General features: G+C 37.1%; 1 protein-coding gene across 10 annotated transcripts in view; it reads right to left on the bottom strand.

Moving 5' to 3' along the window:
* The window catches only part of UTRN (utrophin), a 497949-nt gene that overhangs the window by 359071 nt on the left and 115584 nt on the right, over nt 1-23294 (bottom strand). For all 10 annotated transcript variants that reach the window (XM_072826596.1, XM_072826601.1, XM_072826576.1 and 7 more), the window contains 11 exons: nt 17768-17860; nt 16250-16327; nt 15815-15907; nt 15331-15503; nt 12837-12952; nt 11597-11757; nt 6755-6958; nt 5655-5836; nt 4787-4937; nt 3430-3549; nt 1493-1594 (listed from right to left, as the gene is read on the bottom strand). In XM_072826596.1, the coding sequence (XP_072682697.1) occupies nt 1493-1594; nt 3430-3549; nt 4787-4937; nt 5655-5836; nt 6755-6958; nt 11597-11757; nt 12837-12952; nt 15331-15503; nt 15815-15907; nt 16250-16327; nt 17768-17860 (1473 nt within the window). The remainder of the gene's footprint in view (nt 1-1492; nt 1595-3429; nt 3550-4786; nt 4938-5654; nt 5837-6754; nt 6959-11596; nt 11758-12836; nt 12953-15330; nt 15504-15814; nt 15908-16249; nt 16328-17767; nt 17861-23294) is intronic.

The following is a 23294-nucleotide window of genomic DNA, read 5'->3' as shown; positions in this document are numbered from 1 at the left end:
CCAAAGGCAAACGTGCCTAACCACTGAGCCACCAGGGCATCCCCCAGAGCCCATTTCTAACTAACTTAAAGCCTCTGCAACCAAGTGAAAGATAGTCCTTGAAAGACTTTTTTAGTTCAGATTCCATTTTCTTTGGTCTCCTTCCATGCAAAAGCAAATTATCTCTGTATTAAGTGCCAATGTTGGCTCCAACTCTGCATCTTTTTTTTTTTCCAATTCTACATCTAAACAAGCTTCTTCCATCCCTAACACTAGTAGAAAGCCATTCAAAGGTTAGTTTTAAATCTAAAGTAATACAAATGGCTAAAATACTAGTCAATCCCTAGTTTTAAAATATTTTTAATTGAAAAATTCAAAGTATTTTCAAATTTAAAATTATTTTCCTTGGTAGAAGAATAACACAATGGTTTTCTCTAGCAATCAATGTCTCCCATTGTCATTACTGAAGGAAAATTTAATTATTCTCTATGACTCTTTGAATAAAAGGGTCCAAGTAAATGTAAACATTTATGAAGTGAAATGTAAATATTTCAGAAGTTAGAATAAGATTCATCAAAGGATCCTTAATAAGAAAATTCTGGCCAAAGGTTGGGGGCAGGAGGTAGTGATTAACAATTTATACTGGGACAAATTTTGCAACCTACTCTTTAAGATGTTCTCTCTGCCACCATATTTAGTAAACCACAAAACATCATACACTTGTTTTTATCCCTTGAAAAGAATATAGTTGCTTTTTGTGGATAGAAATAAAATGCATTTAAAAGAATCTAAATGGACACTGAAATGTGGGAATAAAGTATCTGCTTATTTTCTAAAACCACAAATGTTTGACATTTTGGGAGAAAAGTTTTGCTTATTTGTATTCTGTTTTGATTGTTGCTCTTCTGGAAGGATGGAAGATGGGCAAAGGGCCACCAATCCCACTGAAAACTTAAATTGGCAGCTTTGTGCCAAAAGTTCATTTGCTATAGTAATCCTTATTAAAAAAAAATACAGTATTGGCCCAGTATTAAATTAATAGTGTTGCTAAATAATATTTTCTTATTAATTTCAGTAGTTACTCTGGTTAAAAATCAAGAAAAATTGTGATTTAAAATTCACAAAGCATTGAATGGATTCATTTATGCATTATGCATTTTTTACTGAGCTAAACGTGATAGGCACTACTAGGTTGACAAGTTCAAACACAACACCCAACACAAATACAATAAAAAATCATCATCATGAAAGTAGAATGTCTAAATACATTCTAAATTCTAAATAATGAACACATCAAATCAAGTGTTACTACAATAAAGCCATATAATATGATTTCTATAAATAAGCTACTTAATCAGTTATAAAATGCACAGAAATCTGATTTTGAAAATAATAAACATTACTTGTATATTTTATTTTTAAAGGAAAATAAACAAGTTTATCATAATGCCATAATTAAAGAGAGGTTACTTTTCACCATCTGTCTTGCCCATTACGGATGACAGCTTCATACCTGTTCTTCTAATAATTCCTGCCACAATATATTAATTTCTTGTAGCCTACTCCAACGTTCCTCTGTCCAACGGCACACTGCTGTCCAGCGTTCACCAAGTTTCTAGGAAGGGAAGAAACCATCCTTGGTCAACAGAACCATAAAAAATAATGATCCTTAAAGAAATTCATGACATCTGTAGCTCTTTACAATACAGTAGAAATTTATGAATATTGTTAATAAAAATTGCTTTAAAATAATACAGACAAATCCTATAAATTTATAGATGAGAAAAACTGATTTCCAATAGAATTTAACTGTTCCTTATTACATAGCAAGAAAGTGGTACAACTAGAACTCTGCTCTTTAACTTTTGACTCTCAATCCTTGCTCTTTCCGTATCAGTAGTTTTTATATGGAAGTTGACATTTTTCCACATACCTTCAAAACAGAGCATACTTATCTACTTTTTGTGCTTCAAATTTTTCAGGCTGTCATGATCTTTTCAAAAATTCATTGCATCAATTAACCACCTTTTACATGCCATGAAAATTTTCATATGTAACAGCAAAATTACGAAAAAAAAATTTAACCTTATAAAAATTGTTTTGAGTTTCTATAAGATTTTTTAAAATGCTTGATTTGTTCTATTCATGTTATGCAAAAATCAAGAACAGAGTCTTAGAGGTGTTAGCAATGCTAAATAAATAAATTTCGTTGTTTAAAAATCATTATTCATGATGACTTTCCCAACAAATTATTTTATTACCATTTTATAAATAATGATTACCATTATGTTATATTTAATTTCTGTATTATTTATATGTTCAAAAAATCATTTAATTCATATTGTACTATTTCAATATTTAACACCAGAGTGAGCTTTGTAGAATACGAAGAGTAGCGAAGTTAGAGCCAAAAGACAGGTCTCTGGTCTTGCCATAAAAATTCATTGCCTGCTTAAAGCTCAGTGGCATCATGTGACCTTTCTGAATTTCAGTCTCCCCACTACTAAACAGGCAAGACATGAATGCCTAGCTCTCAGGTTACTGTAATAACTAAGTACTACCACACCAAAAAGTCTCCCAACCAGTGGCCAACTCTAAATGTTACAAAAGAAAAAATTTCATGTAAGATTATAGTCTGAAAGTGACTGAAAATCATTTGGTAATCATTTCAGGTAATCCAAATACTGTTCAAATAAAATGCCAATAAATCTCTTATTAAAGGCTTAGGGATGCCTGGGTGGCTCAGTGGTTTATCCTTTGCCTTCGGCTCAGGGAGTGATCCTGGGGTCCCAGGATTGAGTCTCACATCAGGCTCTTCACAGGGAGCTTGCTTCTCCCTCTGCCTATGCCTATGTCTCTGCCTCTCTCTCTCTCTGTGTCTCTCATGAATATATAAATAAAATCTTAAAAAAAAAGATTTATACACTAATGACTTTGTGCAAAAAGCAGCAATTTGTTGGGGTTCCCAAAATTATTGTACAAATAGTTTTACAAAGAATCAGGGATATTCAGTCCTACACAGCTGAAATCCTCAAACTTCAATACACCCAGAGGTGCAGACCCCCTGGCCCCACTTCCAGTGATTTAGGTCTGTGTGGAGCCCAGGAATCTACATCCTAACGAAGTCTTCAAGCAATTCTGGGCAAGAAGTCTGTCTGCAGGGCACCCGTTGAAATAAGTTCTTATCCTTCCTGATCTTGTTTCCATTTTGCATGAGGAAGGTGGTGACCACAAGCAGCCCTGCCCATCCACCCCAAAGGCAGCAAGAAAAGAAAGATACCGAGGTATTCCTGTAAACCCACAGGCTGGCAGACCCCCACTGGGAAGTACAAACTAAAGGTTAGCGTACTCCCCAAAATGACCAGTGAGACAGGAGCTGAAGAACAGAAGTGCCATCTCAAGGTTTCAGACCACAGGTCCTTGCGAACATCCCATCTCCAGGTTCCATACCTGTAACTGATCTTCCAGAACAGCAGTGGCACTCTCACCACTGTTTTCATCAACAATCACCACCATGTGTGTTAGTGAATTTACCTTCACCTGTTCCGCCTCAAGATCATTTTGCAAACGCTGGATAAAAAAAAAAAAAAAAAAAAAAATTAAGGTACATGGTAATTTCTACTCTCTTCACATTTACCTATTTAAAATCCACTCAGCTGTCAATAGTAATTAAGGACAATTAATGAGGCATCGTGTTTAAATTTCTGATCATTACCCTAAGTGTTCTACTAATGAAACAAGGCCCTGATACATCTTTACATTTCATTATGAACCAAAGCAGGTTGAAAATGCAGTGCCATAACAGATCATAAACAGCATTCCATCACTCTTATTACAAGTTCTAACAAAAAAAAAACAAAAAAAAAAAAACAACAAAAAAAGTGGAATAGCCAAGCCATCACTTGAGTAAATATATTAGAAATTAAGATAAGTATGTAGAATTTGTAAGACAAAAAAAAAAAAAAAAAACTTATACAGAGTCAGATCATTTAAGTGAAGCAAAATGTAAGGTGAGAGAGGTAAGGAGAATGCTACTGGAAAGTCAGAAGCTGTTCAGATTAGCTACCCAGGAAAGCAATTCAGGATATATGGACCTTCCATTCTCCCCTTTTCTGTAGGAAGAGCACAATAAGCCATAAGATGTCTGTATATAGGTGATCTATTTAAATGCTATCAACAGTGTTGGCAAATGCCTCTTGAGTTGTGCTTAATCTATCTCTGAAGTTTTATCAGTTATCTAATCAGTTATCTTGATACTCCACTGAAAAATATAACTCATCAAATAATTTGCTGAGATGCTATTTCACTCTGCCTTTCCTTGACTATGAAAAGTTTTCTTCTAAGTTTGTGACCAAATTAAGTTGCCTACCAAATTTCGATTTATCATCTAATGCTTGATGCCCTACTACATCACAGAATCAGATGTGCTCCTAAAGCACAGCTTTCATTAAAGGATTAGGTACAGACAAATCTAAGGGTTTGCCTCTTTCCCCACACCCTGCATTAATGTCAACAGACTAGGGTCCTTAACCACTTACAGGTCCAAAACGAAAACCCTTGAGAGCTTTATGAATGCTAAGTACTTTCATAAGAAAACTACACATACCTCTATAACATTTTACCTGAACTTTCATCCATGACTTAAGAAAGTCACACCCCCACCGACTCCACCCTATCAGACACTGAATAGAACACTGAACAAAGTGTCCCATCTCTGCACTAATGATAGAAGCCATCAGCCCCTGAGAAGGCTAAGTGCTGCCTTTTTATATCTGATACAGTATAAAGAAATATGAGCCAGATTTACTTTATGATCTTCTAGTAGCTTTTGTAGGGATTTTAAATCATCATCCAGGGGGCAGGTTTCCATCTTCTGAATGCGTTCTTCTGTGAGTGTTAACCAGGCAGAGAGCTGTTGCAACTGCTTCTTTTGTAGTTCCATCAACACATCATGCAGCCTGTCCAGAGACAAACACACATCAGCCCCACTCCTCTTTCCCTTTGCAAAAGCAAACACATGCTCCAGGCACCAAAGAAATGGGGCAGGGGAATGCAGTTTTGTCTAACCATTTGAAGTACCATTTAGTCTTTAAATAGAGAAACAAGAAAAAACTTTTACTTTCTTCCTAAATGGAGTCAATTAAATGCAGTCAAAGGATGCAAATAACAGTCCCCTCTATTCATATCAGAATCATTGTTTCTTCAATCCGGAATTCCTGCTTATTAAATAGGTGGAAATGGCAACGGAATACAGCTTGCTCCTTAATATACAATCCATGAAATAAAATGAACCACGGGGGTGGGGGGGAGGCTGCTCTAAAAAGTGTTACAAGATGGGGTTGTAGATAAATACTACACAGCCCTGTCTTCATATTGAGTACATGGTTAGCCGATTCCCATTTTAATACTGGGAAGAGACAACTGTCCAGATGACACGTTTTCTCCTTTTTTTGCTAATTTCTGTATTCCAACCTTTACCTTTCTCATTCGGCTAACATATCACAGGGGAAACAAAGATCACACAAAATCCAAACAATGTTACCAAAAGAACGGGCAGATTTTACAAGGCAAGTTCTGAAATGATCTTGTCTTCACAGACACTCAGGTTTTCACTAAAGCTACAGTAGGCAAGTCAGTGGACAGAATAACGCGTCGATTTCTTTGCTTCCACTCACCGGGACTGTCTGTTCATACTATCCACCCTGAGTGCCTCCCATCTAGCATTTAGCAGGGTCATTTGTTCCTGAATTTCAAATTCCTCTTCATCTGACAGAGTTCCTTGCGTTATCAGCTGGTTTCCTGCCTGCAGGACACTGCCCACACTGCTCTGGTGCGCTGTCAGCTCCATCATAAAAGCCTAGAAAGGTACATCATTATGATTTGTGAGCTGCTCACTGAAGAAAAAAATCTTAATAAATTGTTAATGCCTAATAGCAGTGCTGCAGAAAAAAGGAGCCATGTAGAGCAGAAATAAAATCGACTTTGATCCAATTGTTTAAGCTCTGAATGTAGGAAATAAGCAGCTGGCCTGAGTAAAAAGGGGAACAGATCTAAGGGGACAGTGTGATATCTGATAATACCAGCTATTTTTAAATAAAGGCTGATTGATTATGTTACTGATTGTGAACATGGGATTATGAAAAAATAGAATAAATAAAACACCATGGTCACCCAAGAGGAACTGCTTAAGAAATATTACCATTTTCTATTATTTTCAAATCAAAAGAGCAAATAAAACCTGTTAATATACCGACACAAAAAACTACTTAATCATAGGAAATCTCCACATATAATCAAATTGTTATACTATGATATGCATATTTCCTCAAAATAACAGGAAATTTTCATTATATAAGATTATATAGGAATACTGGATATGACGTTTGCTTATTGTGCAATAAATAAAAACAATCACTTTCTAGGGAGCACTCAAAATCTAAAGATTTGGTTTATTCATTAGCCATGCTGTGCTTTAACTATAACAATATAACTATAACTTCAGAAACAAGCAGTACTAGAAATTAATTTTTGTCAGTGGCTCCACAGAGTATATATAAGTCATGATAAGATTAAAATCTGAAATATAATTCCAAGGCACAGTTAATCACCCACACCAATTTTATAACAAAGCACTATTTAAATATCACAAGTCCTAAAATATGGCATGATCTTTCTGCAGAGAAGTCAGTAAACAACAAACATCAGGGTAGCTCCCCTGATTAAGGTACAGACACCATGGTGGATATATCCTGTTCATCAGCTACAGATTATTTACTTCATGGGTAGTAAACTGCTCTTTGACTTCTTCTACATCATCAGAAATGTCATCCTGCTCCTGGAAAGTGTCCTCGGCAGAAAGCAACCAGGTCAGCACTTCCTCCAGTGCTATCTGATAGCTGTCCAGATCCGTGTCAACTTCAGTGACAGTGCTGGGGGTTTCAGCTCCGGGACACTCATGCTCCTCCTCTGGCGCTGAGCTCTGGAAAAACCAACCCAAGAAACATCCACAAGCATCGTGAAAATGAGAAGGTGTTCAACAAAGACACACTGTATGGAGAACAGTAAGGGAGGTACTACCATGACTCGGGCATTCATCCAGTTCTCAGAAGCTGGGCAAGCAATGCCATGAGCTCAGCAGGAAGCATTTATTAAGAGTGCCAGGAAGGCAAAGAGTACAAAAGTAGAATGCACTCATGGATTCTGTACTCAAGGAAATTCTAACGTAGTTGAATCACTTCTGAACAAAAATAAAATGGCTATTAGCAAAGTGATACATTCCATGGATCCAACAAGGGATGCTATTTGAGTTCACTAAGGGCTATAACAGGAAAGTTATATAGTGAGTCTGGAACATGTCAGACTTTGAAGGATGGATATAATTTAAAGAAAAATAGAGACTGGGACTCTGCTTTGACCCCCAGTTTTACTAAATAGCATTTAGCATTGCATTTTAGACACTGAAACACAGCCACACATTCAGGTGGGTGTATGCACTTTGTATTTCGAAGCCAACAGCCCTTGACTTTACTTACTGGCCTTTTTTTTGAGGACCCATTCAATAAAATTATCTCAAGCTCTTTCTAAGCAAAGCAGTATTTTCTCATATACCTTAGAATCTTATAACCAAACCAACTCTCTCTCTCTCACTCATCGGTTCCTATTCAGAACAAAACTTCTTTAAAATTTGTGTGCAGCCTGCCTCCACTTTATTACCTCTCATCCACAATTTGTACTTGTTTCACACATGCAAAATGTATACAGAACAATATATGAAATCCTCATATATTTTGCACCTATGTTTTGATAACATTTTCTTTTACTCCAGTTTGGTTTTGGTCCTCATTACTCACCTGAAAGGCTTTGGCCAATGTCACCAATAACCTTCCCATTGAAAAATTAATTTTTCTAGCATCATCTTTAGAGTGACCATGTAATTAACCAACAAACAAGAACATTTTTGGTAATAATGGTGCTAGACTACCCACATAAGCCAGAACTATTCCCAGAGATCTGATCACCCTATGTTTCTCCCACATGGCTAACTACTCCCTACGGTCTTCAGGGTCTCTTTTCCCTGCATCAGTAACACCACATTGGCTTTCCTCCTGGTTAAATAGTATTTGTCAACCTCTAAGTAATACATCTCCTCAAAATTAAGTTCCGGGCCCCTTTTTCTTTTCTGTATACTTTGCCTCAGGAGTCTCCTTCATCCCCCTTGGAAGGGCACTTAATTCCTCCAGCTACAAACTAGGGAGCCTGCCTTGGTTTCTCTTTCTTTCACCTCCCATATTTAATGTACAAGCAATCCTTACCTTCAAAATCTACCTCAAATCCATCCAGAACCTTCCATCTCCACAAAAACCAATGTCTGTTATCAGAGCTCAACTGCCTGCTAACCACTGTTACCCACATTCCCATCTCCATCCATTTGTCACAGAGGAGCAGAAGCATCTTTGGAAAACATAATCACATCAAAAGACTTCCCTGCTTAAAATCTTTTGTTGTTTTCCCAATGCGCTCAAGAAATAGTTTAAAATTCTTAACAGAGTTTACCAAAATACTGTGACAGCAAGAAATAGTGTGTGTGCATGTGTGTATATGTGTTGTGTGTATGGGGGTTGGATTTCAGGGAAGACTTCTCTGAAAAAGCCCCATTGAAATAGAAAAGACAGGAAAGCTTGCCACGTAAATAGTAGGTGGAGGAACATTTCATAGACAGAAACCCACATGAACAAAGTCTTGGGGAAGGAGAGACAATGTCCACCATGACTACAGTGCAGTGGCCTGAGATGAACTGCAGAGGTAGTCTGGGTCTTGTAAACGAAAAGAAAAAGATGAAGCCTTTAATTAGCATGAAGGCTGGAACAGAAAGAAAACATACACCAAAAACATTTTGGTGGAAGAGTCAAACAGACCTGGTAATCCATATACAGGAGTTAAAAAAATCAATCAAGGAGCAGACAGACAAAACACTGGATAATTAAGACACAGATGGTGCCAAAGACAGAGAAAGGAAAAATGAGGTAGGGTCTATGGAGATAAAATAACCCTGGATCATTTAGTACCAAACTTCTAGACTACAATGAGGACATCTGAGAACAAGGACAGTCAGTGACCAGCCAACAGTCACTTAGATAGGCACTAGGATTCATTAGAGGTAAGATGGAAGGTGACATTTAGCTGCAAATGTTCAGAGGGTATTAATTCAAACACCAGATGAGACTTTCAACTGAAATTTTCATCTACAGAGAAACGCAGGAAATATTTGCTGACCACCTAATGCTCTACAGCATATGTTTGTAGGAAGAGCCAGAGAGAAGAAGGCTGGCTATCAGTGATCACTGGGAAGTAGTGGGTGGCAAACTCTATCAAAGAGTAGATGATTAAAACTTGGTCACATTTTATTTTTTGAATTAACCTAATTCAGCCTCTACAGCATTAATGAAACTATGAAAATGAAGAGGTTAATGTTAATATACTTGCTCTTAATCAAACAGCAAATGGCTTCTGCAATTCTTCTCATGTAATCCTGAGCACCAAACAGAAATGATTATTTTATCTACATATCCTAAAAGGCAAATGAAATTTCCTTCCTTTTTAAGAATGGCCTTAATTGTACAAAGTAAAATATACTATCTTTCTAACAAAAGGAACCCTGATCCCATAACGAAATGATTTTAAAACCAAAAGGCAACCTTAGAAGATTATCTGAGTCACTTAGCAGCAGGGTACATCATTAATAAAGGATAATAGCTATGCTACTCAAGACAAATGCTTCTCAGCATTTTTTTCAGTCAATTATAAAACATTGGGGCTTTTCCTCAATATCACTGGACTTTTCAAAACTACTGAAGAGTCCTGGGTTCAGAATCTGGCCCATATCAGGACACCTGAGCGGCTCAGTGGTTGAGCATCTGCCTTTGGGCTCAGGTAGTGATCCCGGAATCCTGGGATCAAGTCCTGCATCAGGCTCCCCACAGGGAGCCTGCTTCTCCCCCTATGTCTCTGCCTCTCTCCCTGTGTCTCTCATGAATAAATAAATAAAATCTTTTAGATAAAAATAAAAAAAATAATCTGCCATCTCTTGCCCTCTTTCCTTCAATAAGTTATTTTCTTTTTCTTTTTCAATATGCTATTTTTTTAAATGGAGAACATAAAAGGATTGGCACCTACTACCCAAAGAATATCTGAAATAATAAGTAAGTTCTCTGAGCCTTGGAATATGAAAAATAAGTGCTATGTCAATTCAAACCAATGTCATTATATGAGAATTAACTAACATTTTTTTAAAAAGAACTTGTTCAATGAGAATAAATAGCAATGCCAAAACAAATTTAGAAGGAAAAGTTACAATGATGATAGCTGCTGCCTATTGAGTGTCTATCAATATCACTGTTAGGTGCCTTGATTTACCTTTATTTTTTTTTTTTTTTTTTTAATTTTTATTTATTTATGATAGTCACAGAGAGAGAGAGAGAGAGAGAGGCAGAGACACAGGCAGAGGGAGAAGCAGGCTCCATGCACCGGGAGCCCGATGTGGGATTCGATCCCGGGTCTCCAGGATCGCGCCCTGGGCCAAAGGCAGGCGCTAAACCGCTGCGCCACCCAGGGATCCCCTTGATTTACCTTTAAAAGTAGGTGGCTTTATCCAGATTTTTTAGCTAACGCTGTGGTTGAAAAGGTAAGTAAGCAACTCAAAACAAACAGTAACAGGAATAAATTTTGAGCTTCCAAGCCCATGCTTTCTGCCTTTCCTTTCTAAAATGTATTTCTTATCATTTTGAAATCCATGTGTATCCCTTAGTTGCTAGGTTGCTACACTGTTGGACCGAATGACATTTTTTTTTTTTCCGAATGACTTTTTAAGGTCTCATTCAACTGTTAAGATTCTCTTATTATATGAATTGAGAGAACTAGTTAGACTAAAACAGAGTAAGAAAATACAGATTGATTCAAAACACAATATTTCAGGAAGAAAAATTCATGACTTTATATCTCCTCCCAAATATATTCTGATGAATAAAACTACTAGAAGCCTTTAATCGAAAACTTGCCTAGCAGCCAATTGTCAATTACTCCTCTTAAATATAAGAGGAAATAAAGCTTGTATTTTGATAGTCTTTGTGAGAATAATGATAAAAATCTTTTTTTTTCCCAGTGGCAAAAAAAAAAAAAAAAAGAAAAAGGAAGATCAGCAGTTAGAACAAAACTAGGCTAATGTAGGAAAACCATCTTCTTCGGCACATGACAACAAAGATAAAATGAACAGATGATGGGAAAATTTAGGTTCTTTTCTTTTTTTTTTTTTTTTTTTTTTAATTTAGGTTCTTAAGCCTATCATGCAGCAGCATGCTCATAGTCCTGGACTCTAACTCCAGCCTTACTATGTGAAATAATGTATGTTCCTTCTCAATAAAATCAGTTGAGCTACAGTTTTCCATTATATGCATGTGATAAATGACAGTGTGCTGATAAACAGAATTTCTTATGCCTATGTAAGCTGAGAACCCAAGATGTTCTCAGTCAAGAAGAGAATCCTCTGACAGTGTTTTTATCTAATACCTAAGAGAAAACAAATATAGTAAGTCAAACTTTTTTAATAAAAATCGACCTGTACCTGTATACTAATCTCTCCTTCTTCACATTCTTTCTTATATTTCCGTGGGAGTGTCTCTACTTCACGGATGGCATCTAGAGTGACTTGCTGAGGAAGCACCTCAAACAAAGATGTTAAATACATAATTATGGATTTCTTGTCAGGAAGTTGAACGGCAACATCTAAAAGTGGAAGGAAAGAAGAAACAGCTTAAATTAGATGTCCAAAATAGGTGAATTGCTCAATATTAGCTATAAAAGAACTACCCTCAATACCCATAAATAATACCAGCATATAATCTTTCCAATACCAGAGCTCAGTAAATTTCTATTTCAAATAATAATAAAAGGGACAAAGGCAAAGATTATTTATTTCGTTCAGTAGCCCATTTCTTAAAAATCTTCCCTAAAAGCTTCCCCAAAATGTTCAGATTAGCTACCATTTAAGATGACACGGACATCATTTATAATATGAAAATAAGTCTAGGGCAGCCTGGGTGGCTCAGCGGTTTAGCGCCACCGTCAGTCCAGGGCGTGATCCGGGAGACCTGGGATGGAGTCCCAGGACGGCCTCCCTGCGTGGAGCCTGCTTCTCCCTCTGCCTGTGTCTCTGCCTCTCTCTCTGCGTCTCTGTGTCTCTCATAAATAAATGAAAATAAGTCTAGAATTCAACTCTGTAACATCTGTAACTAAAGTTTTCACATCGTATGCAAGAAGATCAGATAAAAATGCATTTTAATTAAATAACCCAAGATTGAACTGTTTCTCTAATAATTATGTTTTCCTAAACCTTTAAATCTTATGCTTATATCAAGTAACTATTTTCCAATGATGTAATTCAATTTCCTCCCAAACTATCCTACAAATTAAGTACAATAGTACTAATAGCTGGTCTGCAATAAAATGTCTTGCACCATAATCCAAAAGAAAAAACACTCCACAATCCTCATTATTTTTTCTAAAAAGGAAAAAAAAAAAAACTATTTTCCAAGTATTCAAAATTGCACAGCAAAATCAAGGTTGAAATTAAACACTGGGGCAGCCCGGGTGGCTAAGCGGTTTAGCGCCTGCCTTCAGCCCAGGGCATGATCCTGGAGACCAGGGATCAAGTCCCACGTTGGGCTCCCTGCATGGAGCCTGCTTCTCACTCTGCCTGTGTCTCTGCCTCTCTCTTTCTCTCTCTCTCTCTCTCTCTCTCATGAATAAATAAATAAAATCTTAAAAAAAGAAAAAAGAAAAATAAATTAAACACTGAACAGTACCTTCAGGATCTAACAGCTTTTCAATTCCCAAATAAGTTTGAGCTTTGCTGAAGGCATGTTCAAGTCTCTCAATTGGGGACATTTTGACAACTCTATCCCAGCTGAAGAGATCAGGTCTGAAATTATAACGCAAATAAAACTGAATGAAAATGAAATATGTGAACAAAAGTAGTCATTGTTATAATTTAATACATTTCAGTTTTAGGTTATTTTACTTTTACTTGTAAGTTTAAACAAAGAAATTTTTATCTTTTATATCTTAAAAACTTGTTAAATATATTTTTTAAAGTAATTTACAATATGAAAACAATAGGTAAAACATTCTAAGTTTCTTGTGTTGGTTTGGTACACCTATTAAAATTTATGAAGTAAAAAAAATAAAATAAGATAAAATTTATGAAGTAACCACAGAAAGATTAAATATGGCCTAAATTATTCCCAAATAGAAAAAAAAAAAAAGAAGAACCTATCCATATAAGACAACAAAGAAAAAGGATACAGAAAAGTTGAAAGAAATGAGAAGCTTGAAACAAGAGGTACAAAATGAACCTAAATACATCAATTATTCCAATCAATGCTAATGGACTAAATTATCCAACTGAAAGACCAAGATTAGCAGAAAAGAAAATCCAGCTCTGATCTGCTTACATGATATTCCTACAACAAAGCCCTGAGAGAACTTCTCACCAATCATCCCCCACCATACTACTATTATATAGTATTTCCTTTTTATCTTGATGTTCTTTTAATTCAGCAAACTGGATATTATTGTTGCTCTGACTTACCCAAAAGTTGATCATTTTCTTTGAACTCTATCTGTTCTTGCATCTTAGACCACTTAATTTCTGGGCTTTGCCTGCCCTACTCCCACACTCAGTTCCTCCTCTACTTAATCTCCATATTCCTCTTACTCATTCCACTGCACCCACTGACTTCCAACATGCCAGGTACCTCCTGCACTCTTACCTAATATATTTTTCTTCAGCATGTTTACCATTTCTATATGCTATATCACCTACATTATCTTTTTTTTAATTGTCTTCCTCCTTCTATTTGAATGGAAATTCCAGGAGGACTGGGATTTTTGCTTGTTTTGTTCTCTGCTGTGTGCTCTGTATCCAGCATATAGAAAGCACTCCACATATACTTGCTAAACCAATTAAGTAATAGGGAAAAGTTTTGGCTAAAATTCAAGTTCTTCAATAACATCTCTAAACCAGCTAGGAAGAGAGGCCAATCCTCTTAAACTGATAAGGGAAAAGTAGAAGATACTTGGGAGTGGGAATTCTTTAGTAGATAAAAAGTGTATGAAAAAAGCTACAGCAAATAGCAGTCTTGGGGTAAACAATGAAACCGCTCCATTATGTAAAACAAAACATTCAGCTCACTATCACTAATTCAAATCAATATTGTATTGAAGGACTAAGCATAAATGAGTGGGGAAGAGAAGAAAAAAGGACAGAAGAAACTATTATGATTCATAGATAATCTACAAAAAAACCCTTACAGAAACATTTTTGGAAAATTTGGAAAAATTTAAAAAGTATCTAGATCTAAGACATAGAAAAGTCAATTGCATTTTTTTTTTTTTGTCAATTGCATTTTTTATATATCAGCAAAAAAGCCTCTAGGAAATAGAACTTGAAACAATAAATAATTTACATATAATAAATTTTGCCTTTCACATTTAAATCTTGATGCATCTAGAATTTACTTTTGGGTATAGTGAGGTAAGGATACAATTTACTTATTCACATATGAGTAACCAGTTGTCCCATACTATCTATTCATCTGCTCATCTGCAACATCAGCTCAGGGGTATATCAGGATGGAGTTATTTCTGAGTTCTTTACTCTGTTAGGCTGATCTATATGCAACTGCCATTCTTATTGTCAAAACGGTAAAATGTTGGCAATTTCACATGACTCAGACCATTATTATATTGTATTTATTTTTAGTACTACATATATAGTCTTAATAAATATAGCTTCATAAATAATTTTACATCTGTTCAGAAGGTACTTCAATCTGGTTCTTCTTCAGGAATGTCCTGGCTCTTCTTGGGCCTCTAGTCTTTTGAATAATTACGTGTTTCACACACACACACAAAAAAAAATCAATTGTCTTTATTTAACTGAGATTGCACTGAATCTCTAGTTTCCCTTCAGTATGAGAATGAAAACTTAACACAATTCATTGTATATATTACTGGTTCATGCTGAATAGTGGGACTGAACATGTGAATTATTTTACATTTTTTAAACGTATAAATATGTAGGAGAAACTGTGGACACTGCACTGTGGCATTTAAGTCCTATGGAAATAATGACTCAGTGGATATTTTCTTCCATAATGTTTCTTTTCTTAATGTTTAAGGGTGTTCAGAGAGAAGAGTGGTGGTAGTGGGGAGGGGGCTTTAGTCAGGGTAGTAAGGGAGAGACAGAGAGGAGATACAAATTTGTAAGGCCCACATCTAAGTAGGATCATATCTCACTTATGTCGGTGCAGCACAGCATTAAAGGCCAGTCCATCTGTCCAGCTGGTGGTGAAGTTGAGGACGTTGACCTGGCTGTACGGCCTAGTAGACTGGCGCACCCAGCTCAGTAGGATCTTCTCACTGTTTGTCTGCTGCAGGTCTGACATGACATCTTTCATGACATCTTTTACCTGTTCAAAGAAACCATGCTGTCTAGAACTTAAAACAGTTGCTGCTATCATGTCCTTAAATAAGGAATATTCCATTAATTAACCATTATAGATCAAGTAACTGATCCACAAACCAAGGAGGGAAGCCTCAAAAGAAACCAACCTTGCTAACACACTGATCTCAGATTTCTAGCCTCAAAAACTGTGAGAAAATTAATTTCTGTTGTTGAAGACACATGGGTTGTGGTACCTTGTGATGGCAACCCTAAGAAACTAACACACAAATGATACATTTTCAATTTCTATTAAGAAGTAATTGAAAATTTCCCCACCTGCCAGTGCAAAATGATGCTCCAAAGTAATCCCAAAGTCAGTTTGTGATTTCCATCTACAATGTCAGTTCCTCCTATATTCACTAAATCCACCTATTAAAATAAAAAAATGAAAAAATAAACTCATAAGACAATTTTGCCATAGAAGTGAAGATTTTGTTTTGGCACCTTTGGACAGCAATATAAGTCAATAAAAGAAATTTCACTTTAGAGAATCAGGTAAACCTAAATCTCAGAAATGTATTATTTATACAATAGATCAATAAAGTAATCAGAAAAAGGAGGACTATTCCTCCACTTACAGAAAAGGCTCAATACTTATAAGAAAAATGTTTCCAAAACTCAGTTGATGACAATGCACAGAGCAGGTGGCTGGTTTGACAATAAATAATACTGATCGCACCAAAGGCCCCCAAAGTCACAATGCACACTTACATTATTCTGATGCAAAACCTGCAGCACTCTGTTGACATTATTTAAAGCATGTACCCTTGTGGAACCACGTTCCTTTGGCTAGAAAACAAAACATGAAATCAAATGAGACAGAACTCTCCACGTTGCCAACAAATACAGACCCTGAGATGTACACAGAACAGCTCGGCGTGCAGAGCCCCTCTCTGCCAAGAGCTCTGGCTGGTTTCTTGGGCCACCAGGGAAGCTAATGTTGACAGAATGCAAATTATCCCACTAACATCCTGAGATGGCAGGGAGGATTCAGAGGCACTATCCCAGATTCCAGGTAGCATTACAAAAGCCCACTGGGAAGGCAGGAAGAGCCATCTGGGGCAAGGTGATCTGGGAGGTTCCTTTCTGCCTCACTGGCCAGGGAATCTTATCTGAGAGAGGGATCAGCCTCTCCAACAGGTACCTCCCCACCATCTGGAAGGCAAAATGCAGACTATAACACCTCACACTTCGGCAAGAAAGGAATTCATCTTCAGGAGTGAATTTCTTTATACCTTTTATAGTAGTTCTACCTCTAGTATTAAAGTTTGTGGGCAGCCAAGGTGGCGCAGCGGTTTAGCACCATCTGCAGCCCAGGGTGTGATCCTGGAGACCCTGGATCGAGTCCCACGTCAGTCTCTCTGTATGATGCCTGCTTCTTTCTCTGCCTCTCTCTCTCTCTGTCTCTATGAATAAATAAATAAAATCTTTAAAAAAAAAAGTTTGTACCCATAAAATGCATCCTCTACATTAGTGGAGTTATTTCTGTGTGAGTACAAAGCACCTGCATGTAAAGTAATAGAGTTGGGTTTGATGAAAAAAATAAAAACAAAGAGAATACTGAAAAACTCAATAAAAATAAATGTCATAGCTTTTAACAACTCTCCAAGAGTTTATTAAATAACATTTTAGGGGTGCCTGAGTGGCTCAGTCAGTTAAGCAGCTGTCTTTAGCTCAGGTCATGATCTCAGGGTACCAGGATGAGCCCCATGTCTGGCTCCCTGCTCCAAGAGGAGCCTGCTTCTCCCTCTCCCTCTGCCTCTCCCCCAACTTGTGTGAATGTGTGCATGCTCTCTGTCAAATAAATAAATAAAAATTTTTAAAAATGAATAAATAACATTTGAATATGTTTTCTACAACATCTAAGAAAACAAAAAATTATTTTCTAATGTGCTATCAACTAATATCATATCATATATGATATCATATATCAACATATCTAACTCATATCAAAACCATATGCCCATTTTCCATATCTATTCTTCTCTGTAATTCTCTCCTGTGCTTTCTGAGAGCAATAAGTATAATAAATAGTTTTACCTTTGATAAAAAATAGAGGCCTCTATAAAAGCTTCAATATTACACTATCAAAGACTCATTGAAACACCTTTTTTAAAAATGTTCCCATTTGGGCCTTTACATTGTAAGTACCCCCCAGAGAATCTTCAAGTATCAGTAATGATGAGAAGACACTCCATTAGCCTGGTTCTCAAAGAAGACTCCTCTCACCAGTGATGTTCCTGTGAGGCCTTCCAGAAGATCCAGGAGCTTCCTTCCATCTTTGAGGTCTGTGAACATATCATTGATGGGTGGTTTTCCACTCTATAAAAGAAAAAGTAAATTATCAGTTTCTTCAGCAGCAGAAATTCCATACATATGTGGCAAATAAATGAGTGGTTTTGGGTTTTTTTCCAATTAAAAGTCTGGATGGGCAGCAACTATTCAGCTTTGCCTTATATGGAAAGAAATGTAATACAGAGAAACTCTGAAATCCAACACGAATACTTTAAGCTGAATGCTATAAATTGCATTATTCCTTATATAAATTGCATTATTTCTTACAAAAGGAGTAAATAAACCTATAGTTAATGTCCATATGCCTTGACTATGGTGTATATTCCTGAGAAAGAATGATAAAAAGATGCACTGAAAATGTAAATGAGCATATAGCACCCGGGTGCAGAGGCCAATGAAAAGTGTGCAGATTCTCTCATTCCATTACTACACTTTGCATTCACAGTATGATGGCGTCTTGTGGCATTTCCATTACGGGAACAGGTTATTTTGTCCACAATTTCAGCTCTCTGGTGCTACACCTATACTTCTAGCTATAAATTCTAAACAATTATGACATATTAGGCTCTGTGTCTAAAGTGAGGTACCAGTCCAGTATTTTGAATCGCAAAGCTTATAGAATTCCTAAACTCTCATCCCCCGATTGATAAATAGCATCAATTTACACTGACCAACAGATCCTAGTGTCTGATGCCAGAAAATCATAGCCACTGACAGGCAGATCCTATGTAATATGATGGCTGTATGCAAAAGGATGATTACTACACAGAAAATCAGGAAGCCTCAGTTTTGATTCCAGTTTGATCATTAACTGGAATTAAACTGGTAAACCTAAATCAACTGCTTAACCTTCCTCTAAATCACAGGCTAAAAATCCAATAAATAAAATTATGTGAAAATGTCTAGACAACTATAAAGCACAATGTAATAAATGTGACATCACTATCAAATTATTCCTCTTTAATATGAAATCTCCACAGAGATTAATAGTTCTAGTTCTGTCAATTATAAAGATATTTTATAACTGACAACTATTTCATCGTCTTCACTTTTCACTTTAAAAAAACATAGGGGCACCTGGGTGGCTCAATTGTTTAAGCTTCTGATTCTTGGTTCAGATCATGATCTCAGGGCCATGGAATCCTGAGATGGAGCTATTGTCAGGCTCCAAGTTCAGGGGAATCTGCTTGAGAGAAAATTTTCTCCCTCTCCCTCTGGCCCTTCCCCACAAGCTCATGCTTGAAATGGAGGATGGTGAAGGGAGCCATTCTGAGGTTTCCTAAAACTCAGTCTTTTCCATTCTTTCTCTTCTCCTGATTTTTTACATTTTTAATTCAGTATAAAGTATTGTCAACTAATGATGACTAGCATGGCTTTTCGATAGTTCACATGCTCTACATGAGGAGAAGTAGGGTAAAGTTTTCACCACAGAATCAGTCAAAAAATAAACTATGACTTATTTGTGTCTGAAACAAAGCTGCTTTTCTAGTCCCACCTGCCATTCTGCTGAGCAGTGACGGTGTCAGGGACACATGGATTATGTCCATCAATCATAATAAAAACTGATTTGCATGATGTGGGAGGTGGGGCCTAAGGGTCTGAAGGTGATACTTCAGGAGGCAGAGCAAGGAAGAGCTCTTTGTACATTGAGACTTCCTACCTGCCATCAGTAAAAGCAAAGGGAAGAAATGGCCCTCATCATCTACTACCTCTACTTCTCTCTAAACCACCCGAATATACTTTAGAGAACTAACCACCAAATAATCAGATTCCCTTTCAGGGACAGATGAATAACTCTGCTCTGAGAGTGAAAAGACAAGAATATAGATAAAGCTCATGCGAGAAGCAAAGAGGGATATATCTAGGCATAAAAAGGATCTTAAAAATTACTGATAACAAGTGTTGCTAAATAATGTCTTCTCAAGTCCACTATCCATTTTCAAACAAATAAAAAAACATAAACCAACATAATATAAATATAAATATTAGTCCATTCAACAAATAATTATGGGCAACTAGGTGGCTCAGTGGTTGAGCATCTGCCTTCGGCTCAGGGCGTGATCCCAGGGTCCTGGGATCGAGTCCCACATCAAGCTCCCCGCCTGCTTCTCCCTCCGCCTATGTCTCTGCCTCTCTCTATGTCTCTCATGAATGAATAAATATAATCTTTAAAAAAAAAAAACAAATAATTATGAATGGCCATGAGCCATGTAACTTTGGGCAAGTTACTTGGCCCTTCCACATCTATTTGCTCATCTGTTAAGAACTAAAATGACAGATGTTCAATAAATGTTTGATATTATCATTCATTTTAGGAGTATAACTTCAGTGTTTCTACTGCCATAAATGTGCCATAAAATTTCAACAATATCTGAAGGGATGAAAAAAGCAAATAAGCACTTCATCCCAGGCAAGAATGTAAAAGCGATTCTGAGCTGGAGTACACATTAGTGTCAATTCAAAGAGGAAGATCTTTTAAGTCCCAAATTCACTAATATGCTGACCTGGAGAGATATAGCCCATTCCAAAACCATGAACATGATAATACTGGAGCACACCACACTGTGCCATAGGTCTGTACCATGAGACAAGCCATAATTCAACAGCAAACTCACTAGATTCTTCCCTAAGTTCCACTGTTTGTTGGACGGCAAAGTAGGAGGCCTTAAGAAGTAGCATCAATTTCTCTAGATGAGACGCTCTTTTCCTCTCTCGCTTGTCTAGTTCTTAGTTTACTGAGCAACAAACCTTAAGAAAGGCTCCCTCGGAGCATTCTGTTGAAACAAACATGACCCAGGCAGGGTCCTGTCCTTCTAGAAGTCAATCATTCACACAGTATAACCAGTGCCCTTACTTTCTTTAAAAACATTAAACAAACAAAACCCTACAGTAACAGCAACACAATTTCTTTATTTTGTTTCCAAATTTCAGATGAATGTTGATGGCAATCAGGAAAAAAACGTGTTTTGTGCTATGTCCCTTTCTCCAACACTCTCTAACTCCATGCCAGTGATGGTGTTATCAGTATATATTCCTACTGAGAATCCTCAAAAGGACTGCACCTGCAGGATAGCCAAGGAGAGGAAAACACAGCCTGTGAATCTCCTCACTGGACAAAGTAAAAAAAAGGTACCTGGGTTCCTACGAACCCAAAACCGTGGTTCAAAGCTTACACAGAAAACACATACCCAAACTCACCACACACATGGCCAGTCACTGCAAAATATTATGTATTCCTGACAAATACAACTTAGGAATGTCCCATATACAGATGGAAAGAACCAGACTCTGCCAAAGAGCAAGTTCCACTTATCACCCAAGACAGTAACACCTGCACATACAATTATTCAGTGCTCTGTGCCCTATAAGGTGAGGTTGGAAAATTTCTGTTGTAAAGATCCAGAGAATGCCTAGTTTAGGCATTGCTGGCCAGGTGGTCTCTATCAAAACTACTCAATCCTATTGTCATATGAAAGCAGCCTAGACAATACAGAAACAAATGAGCCAATCATAATGATGACTATATTCCAATAAAACCTTATTTGTCGACTCTGAAATTTAAATCTCATATAATATCCATGTGTCATGAAATAATTCTATTCTTTATTATTTGCAACCACCTAAAAATGTCAAAACCATTCCTAGCTTGTGGACCATACAAAAACAGGCAGTGGAAACATGAAATGTTCTTAGGCAGAGTAATAGCAACCACTTAGATATGTTCTAAGAGATTTAGAGAGATTTAGATGTATTAGTTACATGTATTCATTATTTCTTGATAATAACATTTAAAAGTAGGGAAACGAGAAAGGTAACGTGACAAGTGAGAGGGGAAGAACCAGGATCTAATGCTACAGAATCTGGTTCCAAATGCATATTCTCAAAGTTTGTACTAAGCTGTCAATAAAATTACAAGGGGATGAGAGTGTGACATACAAGGAAGAAAATACTTAATTGATCAGGGATAGAATACAGGAAGTTATATTTAATGACTTCCCAAAGAAAGCAACAAAATATATATCAGATTTAAATGAACTCAAAATGAAGACAGTTTTTTTTCCCAAGCACACAGCTTTAACATGGGGCCCACCCTGGAAACTGTTTGGAAATGTCAGAGGTCATCATTGAATAAAATTAAAAACTGATTCATCCTGACAGTCAATCTCTTATTTAGATTTTTAATTTTTTTGCAAAGACATATTTGCAGAGACTTCTCTGACAGAGAAAATACAGTTTAATAATTCAATCAGACAAATATCTGGTAAATACCCCCTTTGTGCTTGGCCCTGCAGAAATGCCAAGTTCAGGCCACCCTCTTTATTCACAAGAGAGGGTTCTCACAGTTTTCCAATAAACACAAAATAGTACAAATGAACAATCTTGGACTTGGAATATAGATAAGTTGTGGGTCACATTTAACCTTAAAAAATTGAAAAAGCAACATGATATGAGTCCAGATGACAGATGCTGCAAGCAACTAGCACTGGCAACTTCCTCCTCCAACCCTCTTGCCCTGTACTTCTGTGCACTCTCCTGACACTAGCTTTAACCCCACCATTATGACAAGAGGGACCAGCATTAATACCAGCAGCTGGGACACAGAAGCTTCTGGATTTAAGAGTGTCAGAGGATAGAAGCAAACTGTCATCACAATGCATGAGGAGCATCCAGGGTCTGCTGGAGGGCAGCGGCAGAGAATACTGATGGCAATATGTGACAGGACAACTGCATGAAGCAAACCCGATGGGCTCTATCACACCCAGAGAAATCAGCCCAAAGCCTGGCAGTAACAGCCAAGCTCACTTCCAGCCACCGGCAGCCATGCAGGAATCCCAGCTCATTGTTGGCAAGACTTCTGGTTTTTCAAAAGAATCTGGAAATCTCGGGATCCCTGGGTGGTGCAGCGGTTTGGCGCCTGCCTTTGGCCCAGGGCGCGATCCCGGAGACCCGGGATCGAATCCCACATCGGGCTCCCGGTGCATGGAGCCTGCTTCTCCCTCTGCCTATGTCTCTGTCTCTCTGTCTCTCTCTCTCTCTGTGACTAAAATAAATAAATAAATAAATAAATAAATAAATAAATAAATAAATAAATAAATAAATAAATAAATAAATAGAATCTGGAAATCTCTATTGATCTGTGTAATCTCCTGATATTTGTAGTTTCCGAAAACATGGTGCCTATCAACAAATTGTGTCCACAGGCATACCAGATCATCTCCATGCAGGACATAACCACACAGAGGTGAGATGTAAGTTTACTCAACAGTGAGTCCTCTGAGGAATTGACAAACTCTGTGGAAAGGACACACACATGCACACACACACAGACACCACACCATCCGAAGACTAGAGAACATGACTTAATACAAAACACCAGCAGTCATTAATGGCTCAAACCAAAACACAAAGTAGTTGCTTCATATCCTTTTTTTTCCCCACTCACTCCCCACCTCATGTTTCT

The sequence above is a fragment of the Canis lupus genome, chromosome 1, assembly GCF_048164855.1.
Source record: "Canis lupus baileyi chromosome 1, mCanLup2.hap1, whole genome shotgun sequence".
NCBI lineage: Eukaryota > Metazoa > Chordata > Mammalia > Carnivora > Canidae > Canis > Canis lupus.
The sequence above is the reverse complement of the archived record's forward strand: the minus strand, read 5'-3'. Positions and strand labels throughout refer to the sequence as shown.